Genomic DNA, 22726 nt, shown 5'->3' with positions numbered 1-22726 from the left:
CGCCGTGGGATGGGGACGAAACAAAAAATGGGAAACTGACGCTTGATCGTTGTTGAGCGCGAAAGAGGCGTGTGTGTACACGAAGATGTTGCGGCAATTGATCCTGACGCCGTGCGGTTGAGCGGTGGATGATTTGTTTTGCATCGATGGATCTCTCCGAGCGTGATGGCCGCTGTCATGCGATATGGGAACCGTCTTACAATGGATGCCACGCAAAAAGTAGGGAATGATAGAATGAGCCAAAAGTTTGCCTCCCCTGTGACGGGGTAGACGACGTGCTGAATTGATGATTTGAGGTACATACATGCAAGTGCCTTGACATAGCTCTCAGACTGTAGTTCGCTTCGTGATTTGGCAAGGAAGAAAAACATGACCGCGTTTCTCTCACTACAAATCTGACAAAGGAGAAAATGTAGCTGTCGAGCCGTCTGGTTTGGTAGGCGAACCCCTCTCCAAGAAAGAAAATGTAACGTAGAGAGACGAAGGTGTCGTCGAGCAGCAGCGCTCTTCAACCGGGAAAAAGACAAGTTCTTCCTCGCGAGTTTGTGCAAAAAACAAAGAAGTAGTTCAAATGATGCCTGCCAATAGAACCAGCCAACCCAATGGAATAGTTTCGCGGTCGTGAGGACCGAGAGCTGCGTGAAGCGTGTGGGTATAGTTAGCCGCCCCCGTTTCCAACCATGCTATGAAAAGTGCCCCCGATCATGTCGCTCGCAATGCAAAGTAAACAAGCAGTCATTGTCCTCCAGGAGAGAGACACCAACAGAAAAAACAGAAAAAGCAAGAACCGTTCTTTCAAGATAAACAATGAACGCCATGCAAGAGCAATTTCGTAAGACCCAGGGGAAGGAAGAAAAAAAAAAACCAAAGCCAGGAGAGAAATGGAAACTCGCTCTCGTCAAAAGAATCGTCGCAGTCGCTGCGTCATCAGATGGTCGTGAGCTTTAGGGAAATTTATCGTCAGGACGTTTCCGCTTTCATGAGGTGGGGGGAAATGAAAAAAAAAAAAGAAATCAGTTGTCGCTTTCGTCAAAAATATACTCATCATCCGGAACAGAGCGGACAGAAAGAGATGCGTTTGAACGAAACATTTACTCCCCTCCGTCTCCATTTACGCTGGCTGTTTGGCTGGAGTGTTCTGCCATACGTTTGAATTGCTGAACGACGTCGTCTGGAATGCGCTCCCACAAGAGGCTTCGTGTGTAGACGCTGGCGGTTGCTTGGCCCTTGGCTTCTTCGCGCATCGCCTTTAGGGTATCGACAAGGTGTCTGCGGTGACTTGGTGGTTGGGAATCATCCTCAGGCGGCGTGTTGTAGGGTGGTTCGGCAAATTCAGAGCTCGTCAGGCTGTTGTACTGTTTGGCGCTTAATGAGAATGCTGCCTCAGCTTCTTGCCTCCTTGACGGCTGCGTCAAGCGGCTATGCATCTCGTCTAGTTTAGAGGTCGCCGAAGTGCTGGACATGGAGAAACTGGTCTGCCTGACACTTGCAGCGGACGACGCGGCAGGCTCTACGGCGCTGGAAGCTTGAAATGTCGAGACGCCATGGTCCTTCATGAGGTCGTCAAAGACGACCGCCGCGTCTGATCGAACCTCGTCCGGCATGCGTGGTATGGTGACCGGCATTGACGTTGTTGCCTTGCTTGCGACCCAAGCACCGCATAGCAACAGTAGCATGAGCAAACCGGATGGACCAGATTGAGCCTCCTTCTCTTCCTCGGGCTTCTTCTTGGGTGCAAGAACAAGCGTCGACGTCTCCATAGGCTTGAAGGGCCCCTCGTCCATGACAAAGTCGCCAAATGAGTCGTCCATTCCGTACATGTCGAGACCGTTGTCGGCAAGGCCGTGCATGTCTTGCACAATCGGGAAGTCATAGTCAGTCGAACTTTGACGAGTGGATTCGGACGAGTCTCGGTTCTCGATGATCTCTTCGAGCACTTGAATCTTCTTGCGCAGTGCGCCGGTATCTTTCGTGTGCTCGACAATGAGGTTCTCCTTGTCCCAGTTGGACTGCTGGAGGTGCTCCTTCAACTGGGCATTCTCGCGCAGCAGCTCGTTCTTCTCGCGAGTGGCCTGCTCAGCCTGCATCTGAAGCATCGACAGCCTTTCATTCATCTCGGCAATCTGGTCTCGGAGGGTCTTGTTGTCAACCTCGAGCTCTTCGGCACGTTGTTTCTTACGCTGCCGGGAATCAAGACTGCGATAGGTTAGCAGAGGGATCAATGGACCAAAATAGCGAACGATATTGGTGATGGAGGTTCCAGCCGACCAAAATCATCCGTTAGGACATACGCTGCTTGACGGTTCCTCAATAAACGCTTCTGTTGCTTGAGTTCCTTGATCTCGTCTTCGTCCTTGGCATTTTCAATGAGACGGTCGATGTTGGCGAGATTGCGCTCTTGGGGGATGTCGAAACGAGCATTCTTCTTCCGAATCCCGTCTCCGTGACGGTAGCTTGGTGGGTAGCGGGCGGGTGAATGGCCCCTTGGACGCTTGGAGAGGCGTGCGTCCATGTGGGCCTGCTCAGCCATGCTCATCCAATCCTTGACGGGAGGCGGAGAGGCTGACATCGGCACCGGCGTCTGAGAAGGGGGGAATATCGAAGCTGGCCTGACGTTGCTGGGCGGCATTGGACCGAAAGGTCCGCCGTGGGGGAATGCCTGGGCGGGCGCGGGCTCAAACTCTGCACTGTAGGACTCGTAGTTGGACGGGCCCATCGGACCCCGCGATTCTGGGCCGTGATCGAAGGTCGGCCATTGCGAGGTGTGCTGGGTGGGATAGGAAGCAGAATCCTGTCGCAGGAACGGATTGTTGCTGTGCTCCACGAAAGGATTTGTGCTTGAACCAAATGGGCGGTCTGGAATGGCGGGCGTTGCTGCAAAGTCGTCCCAGACTGTGCTTGGAGAAAAAACCGGCCCCGTTGCATTTCCAAAGGAGTCCCTCCGGTCCTCTGCGGGGGAGATGAGCGTGGAGTCCATGAATGATTCCTCAGCCGGATCGAACTCGTCTAGGAATGCGGGTTTTCGATCGACGGAGAGTTGAGAGGGAGGTCGTTGAAAATCGACCGAAGGCGCGAATGCCATGGTTTATGGGGCAGAGAGAAGTCAAGGTTTCTTGCGTGCGTGGAATATGGCGGTGAAAGCGTGCTAAATCGGGATATTCGCCCAAAACCTGCCGGGAGGCTGGGCAAAGCAAACGATAGCGGGCAACAGAGGCTATAGCAGCACGGTCTTAAGGCGTCGGTCGCTTGAAGATCACAGCGGCCGAGAGGGAAATAAAAGAAAAAAAAAAAGAGATAGCGAGGCAGAGATCCGGGTGAACTTGGGGTGAACAACGCTCAGGTGCGTGGTTCGGAAGAAGATGGCGAGGTCCAGACGGGCGAGGCGCCTGCGTGTTATCAGAAATAAGGTCGGATGTGGCCTGGACTTGATCAAGGAAAGACAAGAGAAACGGCCCGCGCAAAGTGCTGCCACTAGCGACCTACCCACGGCACTTGTTCTCTAGAGACATGCATGGGTGCTAGCAGAGTGGAGAATTGATTTCCTTCTATTCGGCGCCCCGAACAGGCATTGGGCTGCGATGCAGAGAGCAGAATCCAGCCGTCCGGCTCACGCTGTCCAATCGCTGCGGCCGGGTTCCAGAACGGCTGCGTCGCTCGTACGAATCCAAGATCGCGATAGTTTGACAGTCCGGGTCTCGCAAGCGACGGGGAGGTGACCAGCTGTGCAGACAAGAGCGTCGCTGAGCGGAGATTGAGAATCATCCGCCACGCCGTGTATACCAACGGCCGGCACGCACTCTCGCCCACTCGTACGATGAGGCCCGTTTGTCGTCCTGCCCCAGAGCTCTGAGACGGGCCGAGCTCAATGGCCGCCCGCCGCTTTATGCTTCGTGCTGGATGGTGCGCCCTTTGTGACAAACGAGCTGAGAAAGGCCGGCGCTGTTGATTGCAACAGCCAAGGGCAAGCCCTTTGTCGCCCACACACCCGGGCGCGTGCGAGAGCAGTGTGCCACGGGCAGAGCGGCCGGCCCTCTGCGTTGCCATGGCCCGTCCCGCTGCAAAACCAGCGTGATGAGAGCGCTTTGCTTGCAGATCCAGTTCAGTTTTTTTTCTGGTTCCGTCGGGGAAGTCTGGTGAGGTCACCGTTGCTGCTAGTATGACTGTTCCGTAAAGCCATCTGCAGACGCCACGACGTGGACAAACGGGCCTTTCGCAAAAGGCCAAAATCTCATTTCGCTCATTGTGGAGGCTGCAGCCGAAGTGTTGCGGGAGAAGGGGATCGTGATGCAACCACCAAGCAATACTGTGGCCTGCGTGGTGGGCACGTCCAACGATCATGCGACGCCTCAACCCGGCCGGATTGTCCTGCTGTTTGCAGACCTGACCTTTTCGCATCAGGCGCTTCACGATCCAACACACACACACACACACACACACACACACACGTGCTTGGAGAGCACGCGGCCCTGCTCACTACATGAACTGCGGTGTGCGGCCCAGTACGGACTGTGCGGACTGTGCGGACTGCACGGCAGAGAGCCACATGAGTCGAGCAAGTCATCGACGACACGATGAGACGACGAAGACGACAGCCCAGTTGCCCTACGGCCATTGATTTTCGCTCTCAATCACCGGGCACCCGATCGATTGGCTGAAAGCCACCCGTTGTCTTATCGACAAGCAACCGAGGCTCCCGGAGCGGGCACCATGCCCTATCCGCGATGGCTTCACTAACAGGACTGGCCCAGAGAGCGTCGGGATGCTTCGTAAGACAAGAGGCTCATCCGGGCGGTCATGCTCGTCGACACAGTCTCTGCTCAGGTTTCACCATTCACAGATGCTCTCCGTAGGGGTACGCTTACTAGGGGAAGAAGGCAAGGTGAGGAGGAGAAAAAAAAGAAAAGAAAGAGAGAAGAAATCGATTATTCAGACGATGAGAGGAACAACGCGGCGTCGGACGAATCAGAACGCTTACAAAGTGTGACTCCTCAGCCGGACGGCGCACACGGAGATCGGTCAAGCCAGCCAGAGCATCCAAACGGGCCCCTTGCTTGCTGGTGGAGTTTGGATCCAAAAATGAAATTGCCTTGGGCCGCAAGATATGAGGCGAGACCTCGAAACCCGACAATAATGGACGAAGAGACACAGAGAGAGCGAGTGAGAGGACAGAGAGCGTAAACCGCCCAGTGTTTGTCCCTGCGAGCGAACGGCCAAAAAGCACAGCCTCATGCAAGGACCTTTTGCGACGGGACCATCCTTGAAGCAGCGTCAGGCTGCGGTGACGGAAAACCGGTTTCGCTGGACTTTCTTTCTCTGTCATTTCTTCTGGATCCCTTCTGCGCGCGTGCCGTTGGGTGCATGGCATGGCCCCGAAAGGGCAGAGAGCATTGAAGCTTCATTTGGAGCCTTCCAAGGGCGTTCCCGGTCCCGCTTCCGTGCAGGGAAACGGTCGAGGCGCTTTCCGACGTCGTCGTCTGCGCCGCGGCATCGATAGATTCCTTTGCGCATCTTCATTTCCTCCCACACGGCCAAAGACGCTTGGATTGCCCAGCAAAGAAGACAAAAGGCACGTCATTGCCCCGTGCCCTCAGTTCATTGCCCATGCTCCAGCTCTTTGCTTTCCGTCGTTCGTCATGGTGATCGCTCTCTGTCTCCGTCTCTCGAAGCCTACAGGTCCAAAACAAAGGGATGGCTGGGCTGAGCACGGACATATAAAAACCAGCGTTATAGCCCAGCAACAGCATCATTATCAGGCTACTGCTATCGCCCTAAACGAGTCGTGCCCTTCAGAGAGAAAGAAAGGCAAAAAAAAAAAGGTTACAGTATTCCTCTCCTGTGGCCCCACACCCAGAACAGTCACTTTCCAGTCGCCCGGGACCGATTGTTTCTGGATCTGTTGGTTGCAAAAGGGAGATGACGCGACGTCTCATGTCACCGCCATTCTCGTCCCGCGCGTGAGTCCTCGTTCCCGTGAACTCGGGACGACGACCTTGTGTCTTCTGGGAAAAGACAAATCGATCAAAGGCAACCTCTTGCAAGCCCTTTTCGATCGTCCAGAAGTACGTCAGCTCGTCCCCTGATGTTCCCGCTGAGATCTGGGAGGAACCTTGCTACGACGGTCCCCAGTTCTCGCCTTGAGTTTACTTCCTTTTTTCCTTTGACTCTTTTCTTTTCCCCCCGTCCCTCTCGCCCTCTCCACCCCTTCCTCCCCTCTCCTTGTAAGCTAGGGCGGCGCTCGGCCAATGACTCGAAAATTCCAAAATCAGGCCCCGTACCTTCTTCATCCTCCCGCCCCTTTTCGGGGTTCTAAACTGTGCTGCCTAGCCGGACCCGTTCGTCACTCCGCCCAAGTCTTGTTATAGCCTCGCGTACTATACGTCTTGTTTACGTCCGGCTAAATTGCGATCTTCGCGACTCTCGGCGAACACGAGCGCCCCGTCCTGAGGGAGGTCGCGACGGACGTCCTTTTGCGACTGCAAATTGGGTGTAATGGATGGAGCAGGTCGGCGAGCGCGTCCATGCGACTTCATGCGCGCGCGCGCGGGGCGAAACGGAAGAGAAAAGGCGGCTTCGAGGGACGCCAAGATTGCATGATGCAACGGAAAAGAAGGCGGTGACGTTTGCTCTTGATGCCCGAGAAAACAGACCGTACGTCATGCTCACCGTCTCGAGCATTGGAAGACGTGACTACCAAAGCTGGGTGAACGTTGAATGCGCGAAACAAAGAAGCGTGATTTGTAGATTGGACAATTCTCCCTGTATGCTCGTAGATGCCGTCGAATGGCAGTTACATCGACAATGAACTTTGTTTTTACACGAACTTTGCACGCTACCAACGCCTCTAGCCTACAATCCGACCTAGCCAGTCCCCAAGCATGCAGACACAGATTCATCATGGAGAGGGCCGAAGGAAGAGAAAAGAAAACATCGCCTCGGATACCTGTCCAGCTTGTTTATACCTCTTCGTCCGATTCATCGCCCAAGAGTTCATCTGCATCGTTGTCCACAGCCGCGTAGTCGCCTCTGCCCCTCGCAAAGCTGCTCCGGCTTGTGTATGTCCTGCCTCCGTACCCGCCAAACATGCCTCTCACGCTTCTCCAGAGCGAGCCGACGAGCAGCGGCAAGGCGGCTAGCACGGCGACGAGTCCGGAGACTGCTGCCACAGGCCACTGTACCCAAGGGCTGTCGGTGAACGACCTGGACGGTGTCTCGCCCAGTCTGATGGCGCCAAACTTGCCTCCCCAATTCTTGTATACCCAGTAGCCAACGGCAGAGGCGGCCGCAAATGGTATCACGATGGCAAAGAAAATACCCACGCCAGATATACCACGCTTCTTGGCAAACTCTTCCTCCTTGCCGGGACAAGGGTGGCGTGAGCCGGTGTGCTCCATTTCCTTGCCGCCGTGACACGTCGAAATCGGGATTTTGCGGTACGGTGTAACGTCCCAGTACTCGAATGCGTTCTTGTCGTTCCTGCAAACCTCCATTGGATCCGGTGGCGACAGGCCTTCGACGAGACGGCATGATCCGTCCGGTTGGCGTTCGTAATTGTACGCGCACTCGAAGTCGTCACGCGTGCAGGAGCAGTTGCGCTCAATGTCGTGAAGCTTGTCGATGAGCGGGCCGTTGTAGCAGAGCCTGTCAGGTTTCTTGCGATAGTACTGTGCGACATGGCCAAACAGGCACTCTGGCTCTTCACGCTTTAGCGGGTGGGTGGGGTGCCAGAGGTAGTAATCGCTTTCTTCGGAGTCGAGATTGCTCTTGTCGAGCTTGCATTGTTCCGACGTCAGTCCTGTGAAGTCCAGGTTGACAGTGGTGAGTTTGCGATCCGCTTTGCCCCAGAGCAGGAAGTTCCTAGAATTGTCGCTTGGCACCGTGGTGATGCGCTCGACGAGCATCTTCGACTCGCTGAACTGGAAGGATTTCCATTCCTTGCCTTCGTCGAGAGTGTAAAAGATCGTCTTCGTAGGCGTATTCCGTTCGACTAGCACAATGATGGATCCCTGATCGCCGTATTCCCACATGTACGTGCCCTTCATTGCAACCTTCCAAGTGATACCTCCGTCCGTTGTAATGAAAGTGTCTCCCTCGTTGTAGGAGCCTAGACGGTCGCCCACGTTACCGACACCAATCATGACGCCAATAGCTGAAGGAGACGAATACGTGTCCCTAGGATCTTTGCGCTCTGTGTAGCCGTGCAGATGAAGAGAGCATAGATCATCGCCTTTGCCGTCGCAGTCCCATTTCTTGCCATCGAGATCCGTCGCCGGTTTGGGGAGGTACGCCCAATCCGCGCCGTCATTGTGCGTGATAAGTGTCTTCAGCTGCTTAGGCGCACCATGGTCAACAGCATCCGCGTTCGCAACTTGATTAACAATGGCTACGCCCTCGATGCCCTGCATTTTCTCGAAATCGACATAACCGTACAGGTTGCGGTTGACATGTCGAATACTTACGACGTAGGAAGTACCGTTGGAGTTGCTCTTGAGTATGGTGCCGTACTCTCGGTTCTCCTGTCCATTGACGGTGACGTGCAAGAAAATCGAGTTGGTCGAGCTGTCAAGAACTGTGTATGCCTGCTGATGTGCGACCTGGAAATTGGGAGGGAACTCTGCTGGCGCGAACGTCTTTCCATCGACACTCGCGTCGACCTTGAGCCATTTGTGGTCTTCCGTCTTGGCCGCTACGACGATGAATTCAGACATCGTCGCGAAATTGACAACGTCATCGAACACAACTTCCTTATGAGCGAAGAAGTCCGTGCTGGAGATAAGCTGTAGAGGGTTCTTCTTGTCTTCGGCTCGGTATTGCTCGCAGTAAATGAGGCTTTCGCTTTCTCTGCGTCCTTCCCGGTACATAAACTGGCACTTCTCTATGTAGTTAAGCAGCGTTGTCCAATCGTCGCCGCCTTTCTGCGAGACATGTGCCGTGGTGTGGCAGAGCGGATCGTTGCGGTCCTGACAGTTTTTGTCGCCTAGCCAGATCAGCCAGTCCGGATCGTCTTGATGGAAGCTGAGAACCTGACGTTCGGGGTCAGGAACATCTGGGGCTTCAAAAGCGTTGATGGCGAATCCGCGGTCCTTCGAATAGTACACAGTGCGAGAGCCTGTAATAAAGTATACGTGGTCGTTGTTATACTGATGCGGGTAGATCGCGAGGATCTCTTCGTCTCTAACGAGTTCCCAGGTTTTCCCGTGGTCGTGCGTGATCCATGCTTGATTCCGGTCTGTGAGCAGGACAACAGTCTCGTCATCGCGGTTCGACTGTATATCTCTTTCGAGATAAAAAGTCTGTCTAAAGTTGTCACCTCTGAACTCGTTGAAGGTGACTTCAATCTTGCCACTGGCCGGTGTGCCCAGTCCGTCACTACATGGATGCTCAACCAGGTCGTCCTTCTGCGGACCCTTAACTCGCTTGCAATCGTTGCCAGGAATCAGTCTGAACCCAGAGCTACCTTTGAATTTGTCGTCACGATTCTTACACGAGCCTTCTGGAATGACCATCTTACCCACCAGCTCGCAGTCGCCATCGGCAGTCCGCTGGTAGTTGAAATCGCACTCGAAGTCGGCATCTGTACAATCACATGGTTCGCTTTGGGGAAGATGCTCTTTGGTGAGTTCCTTGACAAAGCAGTTCGCGTCGCGCTTGCGGCGAGTGAAGTACTGTTTGTGGCCCATGATGCAGGAGGGATTGCCGTCATCGTCTACGCGTGCGTACCACTTTTCGAAATCGTCGTTGCCGCATTTGCGCTCGTGAAGGCCATCAAAATCGAGCGTGAAGGTATAGTAGTCATCGCCCTGCGTGGCCACTAGCAAAGCCTTCAAGCTCGTGGCATCCGGAATTGTTGTTAGCTCAAAAGGACGCACACCTTTGACTGGCAATTCGGCTGTTTTCCAGGTTCGCCCGTGGTCGAGAGAGTACGAAACTTCGTCAATCTCCTTCTCGGCCACAGCAACTAGCACCGATCCCTGATCCAAAAACTCATACTTCTGCGGTCCCTTGAGGTTGGTGGCAATCCAAGTTCGACCGGCATCATCAGACACGAACAGACTTCCAGAGTTGTAATCCTCCAGAAACTTGCCAGTATTGCCGATGCCCATGACAATACCCGGTGCAGCGCTTGAGAAAACACGCCCACTGTTGTGCTGCTCGGTGACCGAATGAATATGCAACTCTTCCTTGCCTACCATAAGCGGCTCCCACGTCCTCCCATCGTCGAAGCTAATCCGGCTCTTGATTTCCTTCTTGGCGAAACTAAGCGGCTCCTGGACTTCCTCCCAGTTGTTTACCACATTCACGAGCACAATGCCCTGAATGTTTTGTATCTTCTCGAAGTCAACAATACCCGTGGGGCTGCGGTTCGTGTGGTCGACATTCTTGGTAAAGTACGTGCCGTTCGAGTTGCTGGTAAACAGGCTGCCCATATAGCTGAAGCGCTGTGTCATCACGTCGACTTGGATGCTGTAGTTTGTGGACTCGAGGATCGTGTAAGCGTCCTCTTCGATGCGGTGGTCACCAAATTCGGCACGATGCCATCGTTCACCGTTCGTAGTCACGTAGAGACCAAGCTCGCGGGATCCAAAAGACTTGGCAGCAGCGACAATGTAGCCTCGCACAGCTGCCATGCTCACGAAGCCGCGGACCTCACGTCCACCAGCCATGACGGGTTCTTGTTCAGTCTTGAAGTAATCGTCCGACACAATGAGCTTGTAGTCCTTGGTCAGGGGTGAGAATTTGCCCTCGACGATGCATATGATCCTGCTCTTATCTGTGGCGTCGCTGCCTGTATCGAACAGCACGTTTGACTTTGCCCATATGCAATGTCGTCGCCGGCCGTGAACGAGAGACATTTCGTTGTCCACGAACCCGTTGGTGGTGTAGTACGTCTTGCCGACGCACGAGTCGCCGCCGAGCAGGCAATCTTCCTGGCCATGGAAGAGGATGCGCTTGCTGTCCGTCGCATGGAAGCTGAAGGGCTCCTTGCTCATATCTTGCGTGGCGGGCTCGCTCGTTTCAAACGCTCGCCAGGACTTTCCTCGATCGTACGTGATCCAGTGTTTGGTATACATTCCCATCGCAATGGCTACAGAGCTGTCATGCGGATCAGGCATGATGTAGCTTACCTGGCCATTCGGAATTTCGTCAACAGGCTCCCACTTCTCGCCTGCGTCATCGGAGCGATAGACGGTCTGGTGCTTCGGATCTAGCACCATGACGGTCTCCGAGTCGTCAAAGTAGAACAGGTTGATAGGCGGTGCCGGGAACTTCTTCTGCGATATCTCCGGTCCATCGCTTGCAGCCAGCACCCGAAGGGACAGGATGCCCAGCGTCGCCAGAGCACCCCCGATTAACCTCATCTTGCCGTGTAATCTTGTGAGGATGTGTGGATCATGCCATGAAGGAAGGCCGAGAGACTGTGCTGCTGACCGGCGCAATCAGGCCAAGCGTGGCGGCGGAGGAGCAACGAGTATCAGAGTCGGGCCAACTGCGACGCTTGGACGGTTAGCTGGGCGAGCTTAATTACGTCGGTCGATATTCGGGTGGCGGGTCTGGATTCGAGATCAGGGAAAGCGATGCTCAGGGCAAGCTCGAGCAGACTGTCAAGAGAAGCGAGATGAATGAGGTATTGGGGTTCTTGGGGAGCATGCGCTTTCTGGACACTTAACACGACGCCAATGGTAGGGGTGCGATCGCTGTGCATACGACACCAGGCTGCGAAACACCGTCAGTAGCACCCGGACGCTGGGGGAGCGACGCAAACCGGACTCAGCTGGTCTTCGCCACGGCGCTTAAAGCGGACTTCCGTCTCCGCACTGAACGGCCTGCCTCAAGAAGGAAAAGTAACGCCAAACGCACAACTCACCAGAACGAATTGGCTGGCTCCGCAGCCCTGTAGTCTTGAAGGGGGGAAAAAAATAGCAGACTGCCGAGTGTGTCGGGTTGCAGAAAATGGAGCACGTCTTTCCTTCTTCTCGCTCTTTGCCAATTCCCCATCTGTGCTCGAGAACTCTGCCCCCAATATCGCAGTTGACATGACGTATTGGTTACACCGCTACGGCAACAAACAGCATGCGTGGCGCAAGATACCCACTGTGGACCGCGTGGTGTATGAGCGGCAGCTTGGCCTCGTCGAGGCATCGTTTGATAATGACGGGGTGCACTATGGAGGAAGAGCAGACCTGACGCATAGTTTTGAGTTTGAGATCAGGACGAGCCTGGCTCCGAACAAGCTGCGCGAGAGAATTGTGCTAGCATGGTCGGCCTTGAGGCTGAGCCATCTGCTGATGCTGTCAAAAGCTAGGGATAGAACATCTTCTGCCTCGGGCGGGAGCGGAGATGGGGAAGAGCTTCAGCGATGTTTTGTTGTAGATTTGCCTACGGACGCAGCAGCTGCAATAGAAGAAGCACGCGCTTCTCTCACCTCTCTTCTCGAACAAGATGCGGCAATCGACCCAGTCGAATTCCGTACTCATGCCCTGAACTCAGCCCGTATCGTGGACCCGACCAGATCGCTCTCTCATCTCTTCATCCTGCCGTCGAGACGGGTGGACGCGGATCGGTATCGGCTCTCTTTCATGATTGTTCTAGCACACATGATCGCGGATGGCTTGTCCTTGCACAACTGGCTCGGCCACTTCAACGAGCTCCTCAATACGCGCCCCGCCGAATTGTACGAGCTGCTTGTCCAGAGCCTCCGAGAAGAAACGATCCGGTCCAGACTCCCGCCGGCGCAGGAGGATCTTTACCCGCCGATTCCCGGTAGCAAGGCTCGTCAGCGCTGGTTCTGGGCCATAATACGAATTCTACGACACGTCCGCAAGCCTCTGCCCGAAGGATTCGTCAATCCGCTCCGTCGCGCCAACAGAGTAACGCTTGCTCTTGAACCCAAGTTCTCGGACGTGCTGGACTATTCCGCTGAGAAGCTTCCGCCCCTGAATTCCGGCTGTTGCACTCCCGCTATGTCTCTGTCAGCGTCCCGACGGTTGGCTGGCCTATGTCGCTCTGCAGGGACTTCCATCGGTGCCGGTGTCTTCGCGCTTGTCGCGCTCGTTATGATGGACATTGAAGTACAGCGCAATCCAGACACCCCTCTGGAGAAGCGAAAGCCCTTCATCGCCTCCTTCCCCTTGAATCCACGCCCCTTCTTCGGATATGCAGGCAAACATGACTCATGTATGCTCGCTTTCAGCGACGGCATAGTTATTCCTTTCTTGCCCCCCGATCTGCCCCTGGAGGGACGTTTGAAGCTGTTGGCTAAAGCGGCGCATCGTCAGTTGAGAGCGTACCAAAAGCGGAAGGAGGGCTTGGGCAACAGCCACAGCCCAATGCGAATGCTGGCCACGAACTACATCACCGCCGTTGAGCGAGCTGAAGATAAATTGCCCGTCCAGTATAAGCGAGGCGTCAATCCGCAAGGCAACTACCCAGCGAACTCTGCGTGGTCCGCTGCAACGTGCGGCGTGTCTTCAGTAGGCTTAGTCAAGGAGTGCACGCCGGGTAGGTATAATCTCGATTTGCCTTTGGGGAGCCCTACCAGCGGGGAGAGGGATTTGATCGTTGATTTCAGGGAGCTGAGAGGAGGGGTTAGGGCGAGGGACAATGAGTTTTTGTGTGGGAATAGCAGCGATCAGGAAGGGAGGCTGTCCTATGCTGTGAGCTATGATGCCAGCGCCATGGATGAGCAATTGGTTGAGCTATGGAAGAGAAAGATGGAGTCGGTGTTGGAGCCTGATAGTAGTGAGAGCAGTAAACTGTGAAAGGCGGTTGTCGAGGAACAAGAATTAAAAGAGTCCAACGTAAATTTCTTTGGCATCCTCCGCAATGAAGTGAGATGAAGCTGGGCTCAACTGTTGTCCACCAGTGGTAAGGAATTACAGTGAAGCACAGCTGAAGTTACCGCTACTGTGTGTATGGACGACCTAGTAACCCTAGCAGTGCTCAATGCAAATTTTACATCCCGTCCCTTCATTTCCATTACATCCATGCATTTGCCGCAGGTTTCATAGTGAACCGACACTGTCGCTCAGTCAATTGCGTCTTCCGAAGCTATACATACTCCTTCGAGGGTTCCAAGTTCGCGGAATTCTCAACATCAACATAAAAGACGTCGCCAGACTATAAACGACCACTTTCAGCCGCCTCCACTGTCGTGAACCTAAGTCATGGAGGCCTTTTTCAGAGTCGTCTCTCCGAATCCAGCTGCTAATTTCGCATTTGCGAACCTTCTACTTCTAACTGTTTCAACGTTTGTTCCAGAACCTAACCACCTTGGCCGCTTGCTTCACCCTCAACGCTACTTCAACGGCAGAGATTGGCACCATCTGATTTACTATTTTCTATGGATGCCCTCAGCCTGCCTAGCGTCATCCATCGCTAATGCTTTGCTGCGTCCTGCGGACAAACGCTTCTGGATTGAGGTACTCAGGCATGTCAACCGACCGCTTGGGAAATCGGTAAGTCATAGCAAGAAGAAGCATACGAATGAAAGACTGAGAGCAGTGCTTGAGAATATGATGCAGCCGACCAACGTGTACTGCTTGTTGTTGCAACCAACAGACCGTGACAACCTGGTTTCCATTACCGAGCATGATGACAGAAAGCAGACAGTGAAGATGATCTTCTTGAGCGAGGGCCAGGCTTTGTTTTTCTTCCTGCTCACAACCACTCTGCATGAGAGCTCTTTAGGGCTCTTGTTCTTGCTGCCTCTCGTCGCCAAGGTCCTTGCCTATCTGACAGCGCCTTGTAGGCACGGCCAGTACCATACTGAATCCTCCACAGCAGAAAAGGAAGGGCTTTCCACGCGTCGATCAACGGTTCCGGGATTAGGCGTAGTGATTGTCCGCGGCCAGGAATTTTACGTTCGTCAGTTCGGGAGGATAGGAACATACGGGCAAGTAAAGTACGATTCGGTTACGCGAAGCACTGCGACCGTTGCACGAAACGCAGCACACAAGTCCTCTGTAGCCCTGCTATCTCTGGCTCAAGTACTTTCAGTCGCTGGGTTTATGTGGCTCGCAGACTGGGAGCGTGGAGACCTGGTACCATGGCTATGGTTCCTGCAACAGACCCTCGCGGTATTCGCATGGATGAGCACGCGCCTTAGCGGTCTGGCGGATAAAGGTCGCACGGAGGAGTTGCTTGGTAAGGCACTCTCGGAGCATGGTCACGTAATTCTTAGAGATGGGAAGAGCCACTTCGGCATCCAGGCGAGCCTTGAAACCCAGGTCGTGGATGGTAGGGAGCAGGTCGAGAAAGTCATCAAAATCTTTGAACAGGCTACTGAGTTGAGAAATGCGAATCCTGAGTTGTCGACAACGGAAAATGAAACTGTACGCAAGAATTCTGCTTCCGGGCCTAAGACGCTGGAGTCAAAGACTGGCAAGAACGAACATGCCACGCAGAACTCAAGCTGCAGCAACTTGGAGACAGGCAGTCCGAGCCACGCGTTAGAACCGATGGGCACCTACGTGATGCAACCAGATACAGACAGTCTCGACAAGCCATCCATGACTCAAGAGACAAACAAAGACGACGATAATGACGAAACGAATATCTACGAGCACAGCCCACAGACTCCACCGTCGAGGCTTGTGAAAGGTGATCCCGAGGAGCCGACAAAACCACTGAAAACGGAACCACAAACCATTGAGTCCGAGAAGAAGGAAAACGCTCCAGAAACCCCCGCGAAGGCATCAGGAGGAGTCAGCGAGGGTGATGGAACTAAGGAAAATAATTCTGAAGATAAGAGCGGCGAGGAAGAGGACGAAGAAGAGGACGAAGAAGACGCTCAAAAAACGCCAACACAGCCGCCTGCGAAGCAAGGCGTTCCTATTCTCGTCTTGGAAGATGCCTCTCCCGAAGCAACGCAAGTCCGCGCAGAGAGTGGGGGCGAACACATTGTTGATGCTTGACATTGTCGGGACGTGAGGAGCTAGGTCGCAAAGACAAACGAAAAGCGTATCTGCATTCCGACGTGTCGAGGCTCGTCTGTCTGTGCCTTGAGGAATAGGATAATCTGGCGAATTGTGAAGCTAAGATCGGACAGGTCCTGATCTGTCCTGCGTGGATCAGCCATGCCCTTAGGATCCATATGCAGAAAGCCTTTGTAGATGAGACTTGGGAATGGATGAGCTTATTTGCCGTTTCGCCGTCTCTGCAGTCGTATGTTGATCATGATAGAACCAGACTCTCGCATGCTCCCGTTGCAGCTACAAGAAGGAGCGATTGCCAGAGAGAACGATTCATAAGTTGCCAAAAGAGACGTCAGGCGCATCTCAAGCACAGCTTGTCGGTACTCAACGTCCCGCTTAACCAAAGCTGTCGGTGAGGTAAGGTAGTAGCTAGAAGGACAAAGCGGTGCAGCGGAAGCCAATCACGTGATCATAGCCAAGGGGCCATGGCGGCGTGGCCCGTGCCATGCGCCACCTGGACACCGTTTACGCGACGCAGCGCGCTAATCTTTCTTTGTTGCACACCGCTAACTGATCCTCCCCACAAAAACGCATTGGCTTCACCCCTCCAAATTCAGGTCCTACGCAGGAACCGACTGCAGCTCCTACCTCTCTGCTTCAGTACACCTTTCATACAGGCACACTTCCACGAGTCATCATGCGCGGCGAGATCCTCCATCTCCACATTGGCCAGGCAGGTTCGTATCCGCCGTCGTCGTCCACCGTGTTTACGCCCGGGTCGGAGCTGACAACACTGATCTAGGCACCCAGCTCGGCAACAGTATGTTGACATCCGCCCAACGACAAGCACGCCTCGTCGGCCGTGTCTCCGTGTACGCCGCGTCCACACGAGCACGGCCGAAGAGTCTGCCGAAAGTGACGTATTCCGGGACCATCCAGACTGATAAGTACTGTAGGCGCCTGGGAGCTCTATCTTCTCGAGCATGGGTATGTACTTTCCATGGGCGGACGTTGTGTACTTGTTGATGGCATGTGCCTCTACCAATCCTAAGAGGCACACGTCTGCAGCACGTCAGAGGCTTGCCATAAACTCGTCAGACACGAACACGCGCCGATGCTCTATTCAAATGATGATTGAGCACGACTAAGTAACCTGTCATTCGCAGCTTGAAACCGGACGGAAAGCGAGACCCAGATGCCGCTGACGTTTCTGAGGGCGGATCATTCGACACTTTCTTCACCGAGACCGGCAGCGGCAAATACGTTCCTCGATCCATCTTCGTTGATCTTGACCCTTCCGTACGTCTCGCATTTGGCTTCATCCGAATAGTGTCCAGTTGCAGCGAGACGAGTGCTGACTGCTACACAGCCTATTGATGAGATTCGAACTGGAGCATATCGATCGCTGTTCCATCCGGAGTTGCTGGTGAGCGGCAAGGAGGACGCCGCCAACAACTGTAAGGAAGCCTGAATGTTAAATCGGAGGGACATCGATTTTAACGGTGACCAGACGCTCGCGGCCACTATACCATTGGCAAGGAGCTTGTTGACGATGTCATTGACCGCATCCGTCGCGTTGCAGGTAGGAGCCTCAATGTGAGCCTATGCATTCTCTGATGATGGAAACAGACAACTGCTCTTCTCTCCAAGGATTCCTGATCTTCCACTCCTTCGGCGGTGGTACTGGCTCAGGCTTTGGCGCACTTCTCCTTGAGCGCCTCTCCACTGATTACGGCAAGAAGTCCAAGCTTGAGTTCTCCGTTTACCCAGCACCACGTGTTTCGACATCTGTCGTCGAGCCGTACAACGCCGTCTTGTCCACACACAGCACGATCGAGAACTCCGACTGCACCTTCCTTGTCGACAACGAGGCTGTATACGACATTTGTCGCCGCAATCTCGATATCCCACGACCAGACTATGAGCATCTTAACCGTCTCATTGCGCAAGTGGTCAGCTCCATTACCTCTAGCTTGCGTTTTGATGGAGCTCTCAACGTAGACCTCAACGAGTTCCAGACCAACTTGGTGCCTTACCCCCGTATTCATTACCCGTTGATTAGCTACGCTCCAGTTGTGTCTGCCAGCAAGAGCTCTCATGAAAGCTTCAAGGTCCACGATCTGACCTTCCAGTGTACGTTTGTTTAGCTCTGACAAGTTGTTCGCGCTAATGGTGTTCAGGCTTCGAGCCAAACAACCAGATGGTTGTGTGCGACCCACGAAACGGAAAGTACATGGCAGTTGCGCTACTCTACCGTGGCGACTGTGTCCCACGCGACTGCAACACGGCTGTCGCTGCGCTTAAGGCCAAGGCCTCATTCAACCTCGTTGAATGGTGCCCGACTGGCTTCAAGATTGGTATCAACTACCAGAAGCCAATGAGCGTTCCGGGAGGCGAACTGGCCGCAGTTGACCGTTCCGTGTCCATGCTGTCCAACACCACTGCCATCGCGGAGGCTTGGAGCCGCCTGGATCACAAGTTTGACCTCATGTACTCCAAGCGTGCCTTTGTTCACTGGTACGTTGGCGAGGGTATGGAGGAAGGTGAGTTCTCTGAGGCCCGTGAAGATCTCGCGGCCCTTGAGAAGGACTACGAAGAGGTTGCTAGCGACAGCCTCGACGAGGGTCTGGAGGAGGCCGAGTACTAAATGGAAGGCTCTGTCGCCATCGTCACACAAAGGCCCACGGGCTTTGGCTGGAACAGGGTCTAGGGCACAGGAAGAAGCGCTTCCGGAGATGGCACCGGAGGCCTTGTTTGGAAATTTTAACTAATCAAGTCTGGCTGAGCGTTCTTATCTTCTTCATCTCACAGCATTATTACGAATGAGGATTGAAGTTTAGCGATGATTTCTGATTGGTGTCGCGTAATTTTTTTTGTCGAAGAGACTGCCCTTACTACCCCCATCTCGTCATTCTAGGTAGGCTCGAAATGAAGAGAGGTCGTCAAGCATCCAATAGACAACGATTGGACTTGGAGACATTATCAGCACAAGCGATCAGTCGTCAGAGCACGACGGCGTCGCACAGCACTGGCCTGAACATTAGAAGCTTCGGCGATACCAGGCTCTGAAGGCTCCGAAAACGCGGCTGCTTTCGGCGATCCACCACATCGCTCGGAGACATGTTTCTCTCCGCGACTCGTATTTCTTTTCGGCGAGTATGCAGCTTGAGCTGAGGCCGAATGTTGCTGCCTGGGCATGACTCCAATGACGGCAAGCCCTGCACGTCTGACAGCATCCCGTTTATGCCGCGAGATCTGATAACAGGATCTACTTGCAGACAGCGAGCTAAGACGCTCCAATGTCGGCCGAGCAACGCGGCCGAGTCCTTGTGGCTGGACCAAGCGTTTTTGCCGAGCCGATGGAAGCTAAAGTAGCACGACCTCGATCGACGTCTAGTTAAGCAAAATGAAGGCGCGCGCACGCCGCCTTCGGCCTCGACCAACTTTCTTTGCGGATGAGCGCCCTCGCAGCAGGCTTCTGAACACGCATAGATCTCGACGCGGAACCGGATCCACAAAGAAGTGTCGGACGTGAGTGGATCACGCGCCAGAAGAGGGAAACGTCAGGGAGGGAGGGAGGGAGAGAGAGTGACATGTAGAGAGAAGCGCAAAAAGCGTCCAGGGAAAGCGACGGCTCTCCCGCCCGCTCGTCTGCAAGCAACCAGCTCCAACGCAGACGGTCCAGCGGTACAGCTCAGTTTATCCTCTCCGTACCTTGCTTGGGACCCAACCCAATCTCGTATCCGGCTGGTGTCCAAGTTCCTCGCGATCCATGCACGTTCCGTCCTTAGCGTCGTTCTACTTTTTTTTTGTGTGTTTTTCTCTTTCGGCCGCGATCTGCGCCTCCGAAGGGCCGAACGCAGAACAAAGAACACCACGGCTTTCGCCAGAGGTCGCGAGAGTGAAAAGGAGCCCGACGCGGCCTTTGCATGGCGAGATCTTCTCTGCATCGTTCCGCGCTCCCTCTTTGACGTGCTTACGGCGTGTGTCTAGCTTCCGGCGAGTAATCCTCCTACACGGTGCCGTGGGGCCTACAGCCTTGCCACGATCCGAATCGTAGACGTCAGGTGGCGCTCGCTAGCCGGGTGCTTATGAAATTACAGAAGCAGAGCCGACCCTCGAGCATTTCAGCGGGCTCGACGAGCGAAAAAAGGACGTGGAGAGCGTCGCAAGGACAGCGGTTCCAAGACACGACAGCATTCGAGGGCCTCCAACGTCGCGCCCTCCTAGCAACCGCGTCCTGCGAGCACAGAAGCTGGGCCTCCAGACAATGCAGTCGTCCACGGCGGTCGATGACCCGGCAGCGAACAATGCCAATGCTGCGCCTTCAACACCGTCCGGCATCCCCTCGGGCAAACCGAACGAGCTCGCGCCTGAGGAGACGCGCAGCAAAGGCAGGACGGCCTTGATCATGATCGCCTTGTGTGTATGTGCGCCCAATTCAAGGTTCGGCGATCGTCGCGAAGCTAACGCAAGTCGTGCTCCCAGATGGCCGTGTTTTTGGCAGCCATCGACATTGTAAGTTTGGCAGCCTCATTGAGTCCCCTTTTGAAACGGTTGTATCCTTTTTGATGTATATATATATATTTGTTGCAGCTCGCTGCGCGCCTCTGTGCTTCTGGTCTTCCCATCCCCAAAAATTCAAAAATTTAAAAAAAAGAAAAGAAGAGATTTATCTGACGCAATGTCGCACAACAGACTATTATCACGACGGCGCTGCCGACCATCGCGGAGCATTTCAAGTCCGCTGCTGGTTACACCTGGATCGGTTCCGGATACATGCTGGGTGCTGCAGCCTCGACACCAATATGGGGCAAGATCTCCGACATCTTTGGACGCAAGCCGATTCTGTTGATCGCAAACGTCGTTTTCTTGGCCGGCTCGTTGATTGCTGCCTTGTCCGTCAGCATTGGTATGCTCATCGTAGCCAGAGTTATTCAGGGTATCGGTGGAGGCGGATTGCTGGTGCTGGTCAGCATCTGCATCGGCGACTTGTTCTCCATGAGGTATGTGCTGCGCGCCTTTCAATTTGTCCTTCTTTTCTTTTCTTTTCTGCTTTCAACACGCATTTGACGTTAACCATGACGCAGAACGCGAGGACAGTATTACGGCCTTGTTGGTGCCACCTGGGCAGTCGCGAGCGCCACGGGACCTCTCATCGGCGGCGCGTTCACCGAGGGCGTGACCTGGAGATGGTGTTTCTACATCAACCTTCCTCTCGACGGCGTCGCGTTCTTGATCATCCTCTTCTTCCTGAATGATCTCTATGTGCCCAACACTCCGGTTATCGCTGGCCTCAAGGCAATCGACTGGATTGGTTCATTGCTCATGGTTGGAGGCACACTGATGTTCTTGCTCGGCCTCCAGTTTGGCGGCGAGTCCTTTCCTTGGGACTCTGCTACGGTCATCTGCCTCATCGTATTCGGAGTCTTTACCATGGCTATTTTCTTCGTCAATGAATGGAGGCTGGCCAAGTACCCGATTATTCCCCTCCACATCTTCCGCTTCCGCTCAAACCTTGCGTGTCTTGCGGTCTGCTTCTGCCACGGCTTCACCTTTATCGGAGGAGGATATTACCTACCTCTGTTCTTCCAAGCCTGCCTTGGCGCCACACCAATCCTCTCCGGCGTGTACACGCTTGCCACGGCCCTGTCACTGTCTCTGGCATCCGTGGCCACAGGTATCTTTATTAAAAGCACCGGAAAATACCTGTATCCTATCTTCTTTGGCGCCGGACTCATGACTCTCGGATACGGTCTCTTCATCGACTTCGACGCGCACTCGAGCTGGGCGAAAATCATACTCTACCAGATTGTGGCCGGTCTGGGTGTCGGACCGCTCTTCCAAGCTCCCCTCATCGCGCTGCAAAGTCTCGTTCCTAAGGGCGATATTGCGGCGGCGACGGCAACTTTCAACTTCATGCGCAACATTGGCACCGCCATGTCCGTCGTGATCGGTGGGGTAGTGTTCCAAAACACCATCAACTCACGCCAAGGCCAGCTCATATCAGCTCTAGGGCCTCAAATCGCAAAGCAACTCGGCGGATTCAACGCCGGCGCCAGCGTCGGACTCATCGACAGCCTCCCAGATCCCCAGAAAGCAGCCGCCCGAGACATTTTCGCAGAGTCTCTCCGAGACATGTGGATCTTGTACGTCTGCACCGCGGGTCTGGGCCTGCTGACCAGCTTCTTGATCACGAAGCAAGTTCTGAGTCGACAGCATGAAACAACGAAGACGGGCTTGGAGGCCGAGGAGGAGAAGAGAAGGGAAAGAGAGGATAGGCGAAAGAGCAGAAACAAGAAGACATTTCTTAATTCGGACACAGAGGGCGGCGAGAGTGATACGAAGCTTGCCGACATGCCCGCAGAGGAGAGCAAGCCCACAAACGCGTAGCGAAAAGCAAAGCGACCCCCTTTTGTGTGGAAAAACGCGGACGAGAAACACGCGTGTTGATGTTCTTGTGAAATAGTTTCCTGCATGGCGATTTTGAGCCGTTTTATGGTACGCTGCATGTTGGATGGGCATTGGATCTGCCTTGTCTTCTGATGACATATCTTCTGGCTATCTATTCGAATATTCATAGTGATGATGCTCCACTTCATCGTTGTACAAACCAGGAATCGCAGCTCTTACCCAACCTGTCTCTATTGCCGAACGCTTGATGAGTATCATCTCAGAGAAAGAAAATGAGAATCGTCCATCTACTTTTCGACGTCGAGTTACCGTGACAGCCGCGCAAATGGTCACGCCATCCTTTTGCACGATCCAAAAGTTGAAGTGCTGACGTCGCCTACCGAAACCAGAACAATTTTTTA

The 22726-nt window shown here is 54.1% G+C and overlaps 7 protein-coding genes across 7 annotated transcripts; 5 read left to right on the top strand and 2 right to left on the bottom strand.

Annotated features, from left to right (window-relative positions):
• Positions 1 to 238: 238 nt before the first annotated feature.
• PV09_07556 (uncharacterized protein) lies at positions 239 to 3419 on the bottom strand. The gene is made up of 2 exons (XM_016361335.1): positions 2292 to 3419; positions 239 to 2196 (listed from the first exon to the last, which is right to left on the bottom strand). Exons 1-2 carry the CDS (start codon positions 3080 to 3082, stop codon positions 1092 to 1094), a joined length of 1896 nt encoding a protein of 631 aa, XP_016210910.1. The 5' UTR covers positions 3083 to 3419; the 3' UTR covers positions 239 to 1091.
• Positions 3420 to 4421: 1002 nt separating this feature from the next.
• On the top strand, positions 4422 to 6815 carry PV09_07555 (uncharacterized protein). Its single transcript, XM_016361334.1, has one exon. The coding sequence runs from the start codon at positions 5364 to 5366 to the stop codon at positions 6078 to 6080; it is 717 nt and encodes a 238-aa protein (XP_016210909.1). The 5' UTR covers positions 4422 to 5363; the 3' UTR covers positions 6081 to 6815.
• On the bottom strand, positions 6713 to 11966 carry PV09_07554 (uncharacterized protein). Its single transcript, XM_016361333.1, has 2 exons — positions 11762 to 11966; positions 6713 to 11712 (listed from the first exon to the last, which is right to left on the bottom strand). The coding sequence occupies exon 2, from the start codon at positions 11355 to 11357 to the stop codon at positions 6954 to 6956; it is 4404 nt and encodes a 1467-aa protein (XP_016210908.1). The 5' UTR covers positions 11358 to 11712; positions 11762 to 11966; the 3' UTR covers positions 6713 to 6953.
• Positions 11866 to 13959, top strand: PV09_07553 (uncharacterized protein). Its single transcript, XM_016361332.1, has one exon. It carries the CDS (start codon positions 12033 to 12035, stop codon positions 13755 to 13757), a length of 1725 nt encoding a protein of 574 aa, XP_016210907.1. The 5' UTR covers positions 11866 to 12032; the 3' UTR covers positions 13758 to 13959.
• Positions 13960 to 14162: 203 nt separating this feature from the next.
• On the top strand, positions 14163 to 15911 carry PV09_07552 (uncharacterized protein; the record flags this gene model as incomplete). The annotated part of the gene is made up of 1 exon (XM_016361331.1): positions 14163 to 15911. The coding sequence occupies one exon, from the start codon at positions 14163 to 14165 to the stop codon at positions 15909 to 15911; it is 1749 nt and encodes a 582-aa protein (XP_016210906.1).
• A 579-nt stretch (positions 15912 to 16490) lies between these two features.
• Positions 16491 to 19035, top strand: PV09_07551 (tubulin alpha chain). The gene is made up of 8 exons (XM_016361330.1): positions 16491 to 16648; positions 16714 to 16731; positions 16868 to 16898; positions 17078 to 17210; positions 17281 to 17368; positions 17422 to 17493; positions 17541 to 18044; positions 18092 to 19035. The coding sequence occupies exons 1-8, from the start codon at positions 16609 to 16611 to the stop codon at positions 18556 to 18558; spliced, it is 1353 nt and encodes a 450-aa protein (XP_016210905.1). The 5' UTR covers positions 16491 to 16608; the 3' UTR covers positions 18559 to 19035.
• Positions 19036 to 19713: 678 nt separating this feature from the next.
• On the top strand, positions 19714 to 22678 carry PV09_07550 (uncharacterized protein). Its single transcript, XM_016361329.1, has 4 exons — positions 19714 to 20337; positions 20400 to 20429; positions 20610 to 20917; positions 21002 to 22678. The coding sequence occupies exons 1-4, from the start codon at positions 20182 to 20184 to the stop codon at positions 22302 to 22304; spliced, it is 1797 nt and encodes a 598-aa protein (XP_016210904.1). The 5' UTR covers positions 19714 to 20181; the 3' UTR covers positions 22305 to 22678.
• The last annotated feature ends 48 nt before the right edge of the window (positions 22679 to 22726 follow it).

The sequence above is a fragment of the Verruconis gallopava genome (assembly GCF_000836295.1).
Source record: "Verruconis gallopava strain CBS 43764 unplaced genomic scaffold supercont1.30, whole genome shotgun sequence".
Classification (NCBI taxonomy): domain Eukaryota; kingdom Fungi; phylum Ascomycota; class Dothideomycetes; order Venturiales; family Sympoventuriaceae; genus Verruconis; species Verruconis gallopava.
This window is presented reverse-complemented; position numbering and strand designations above follow the sequence as displayed.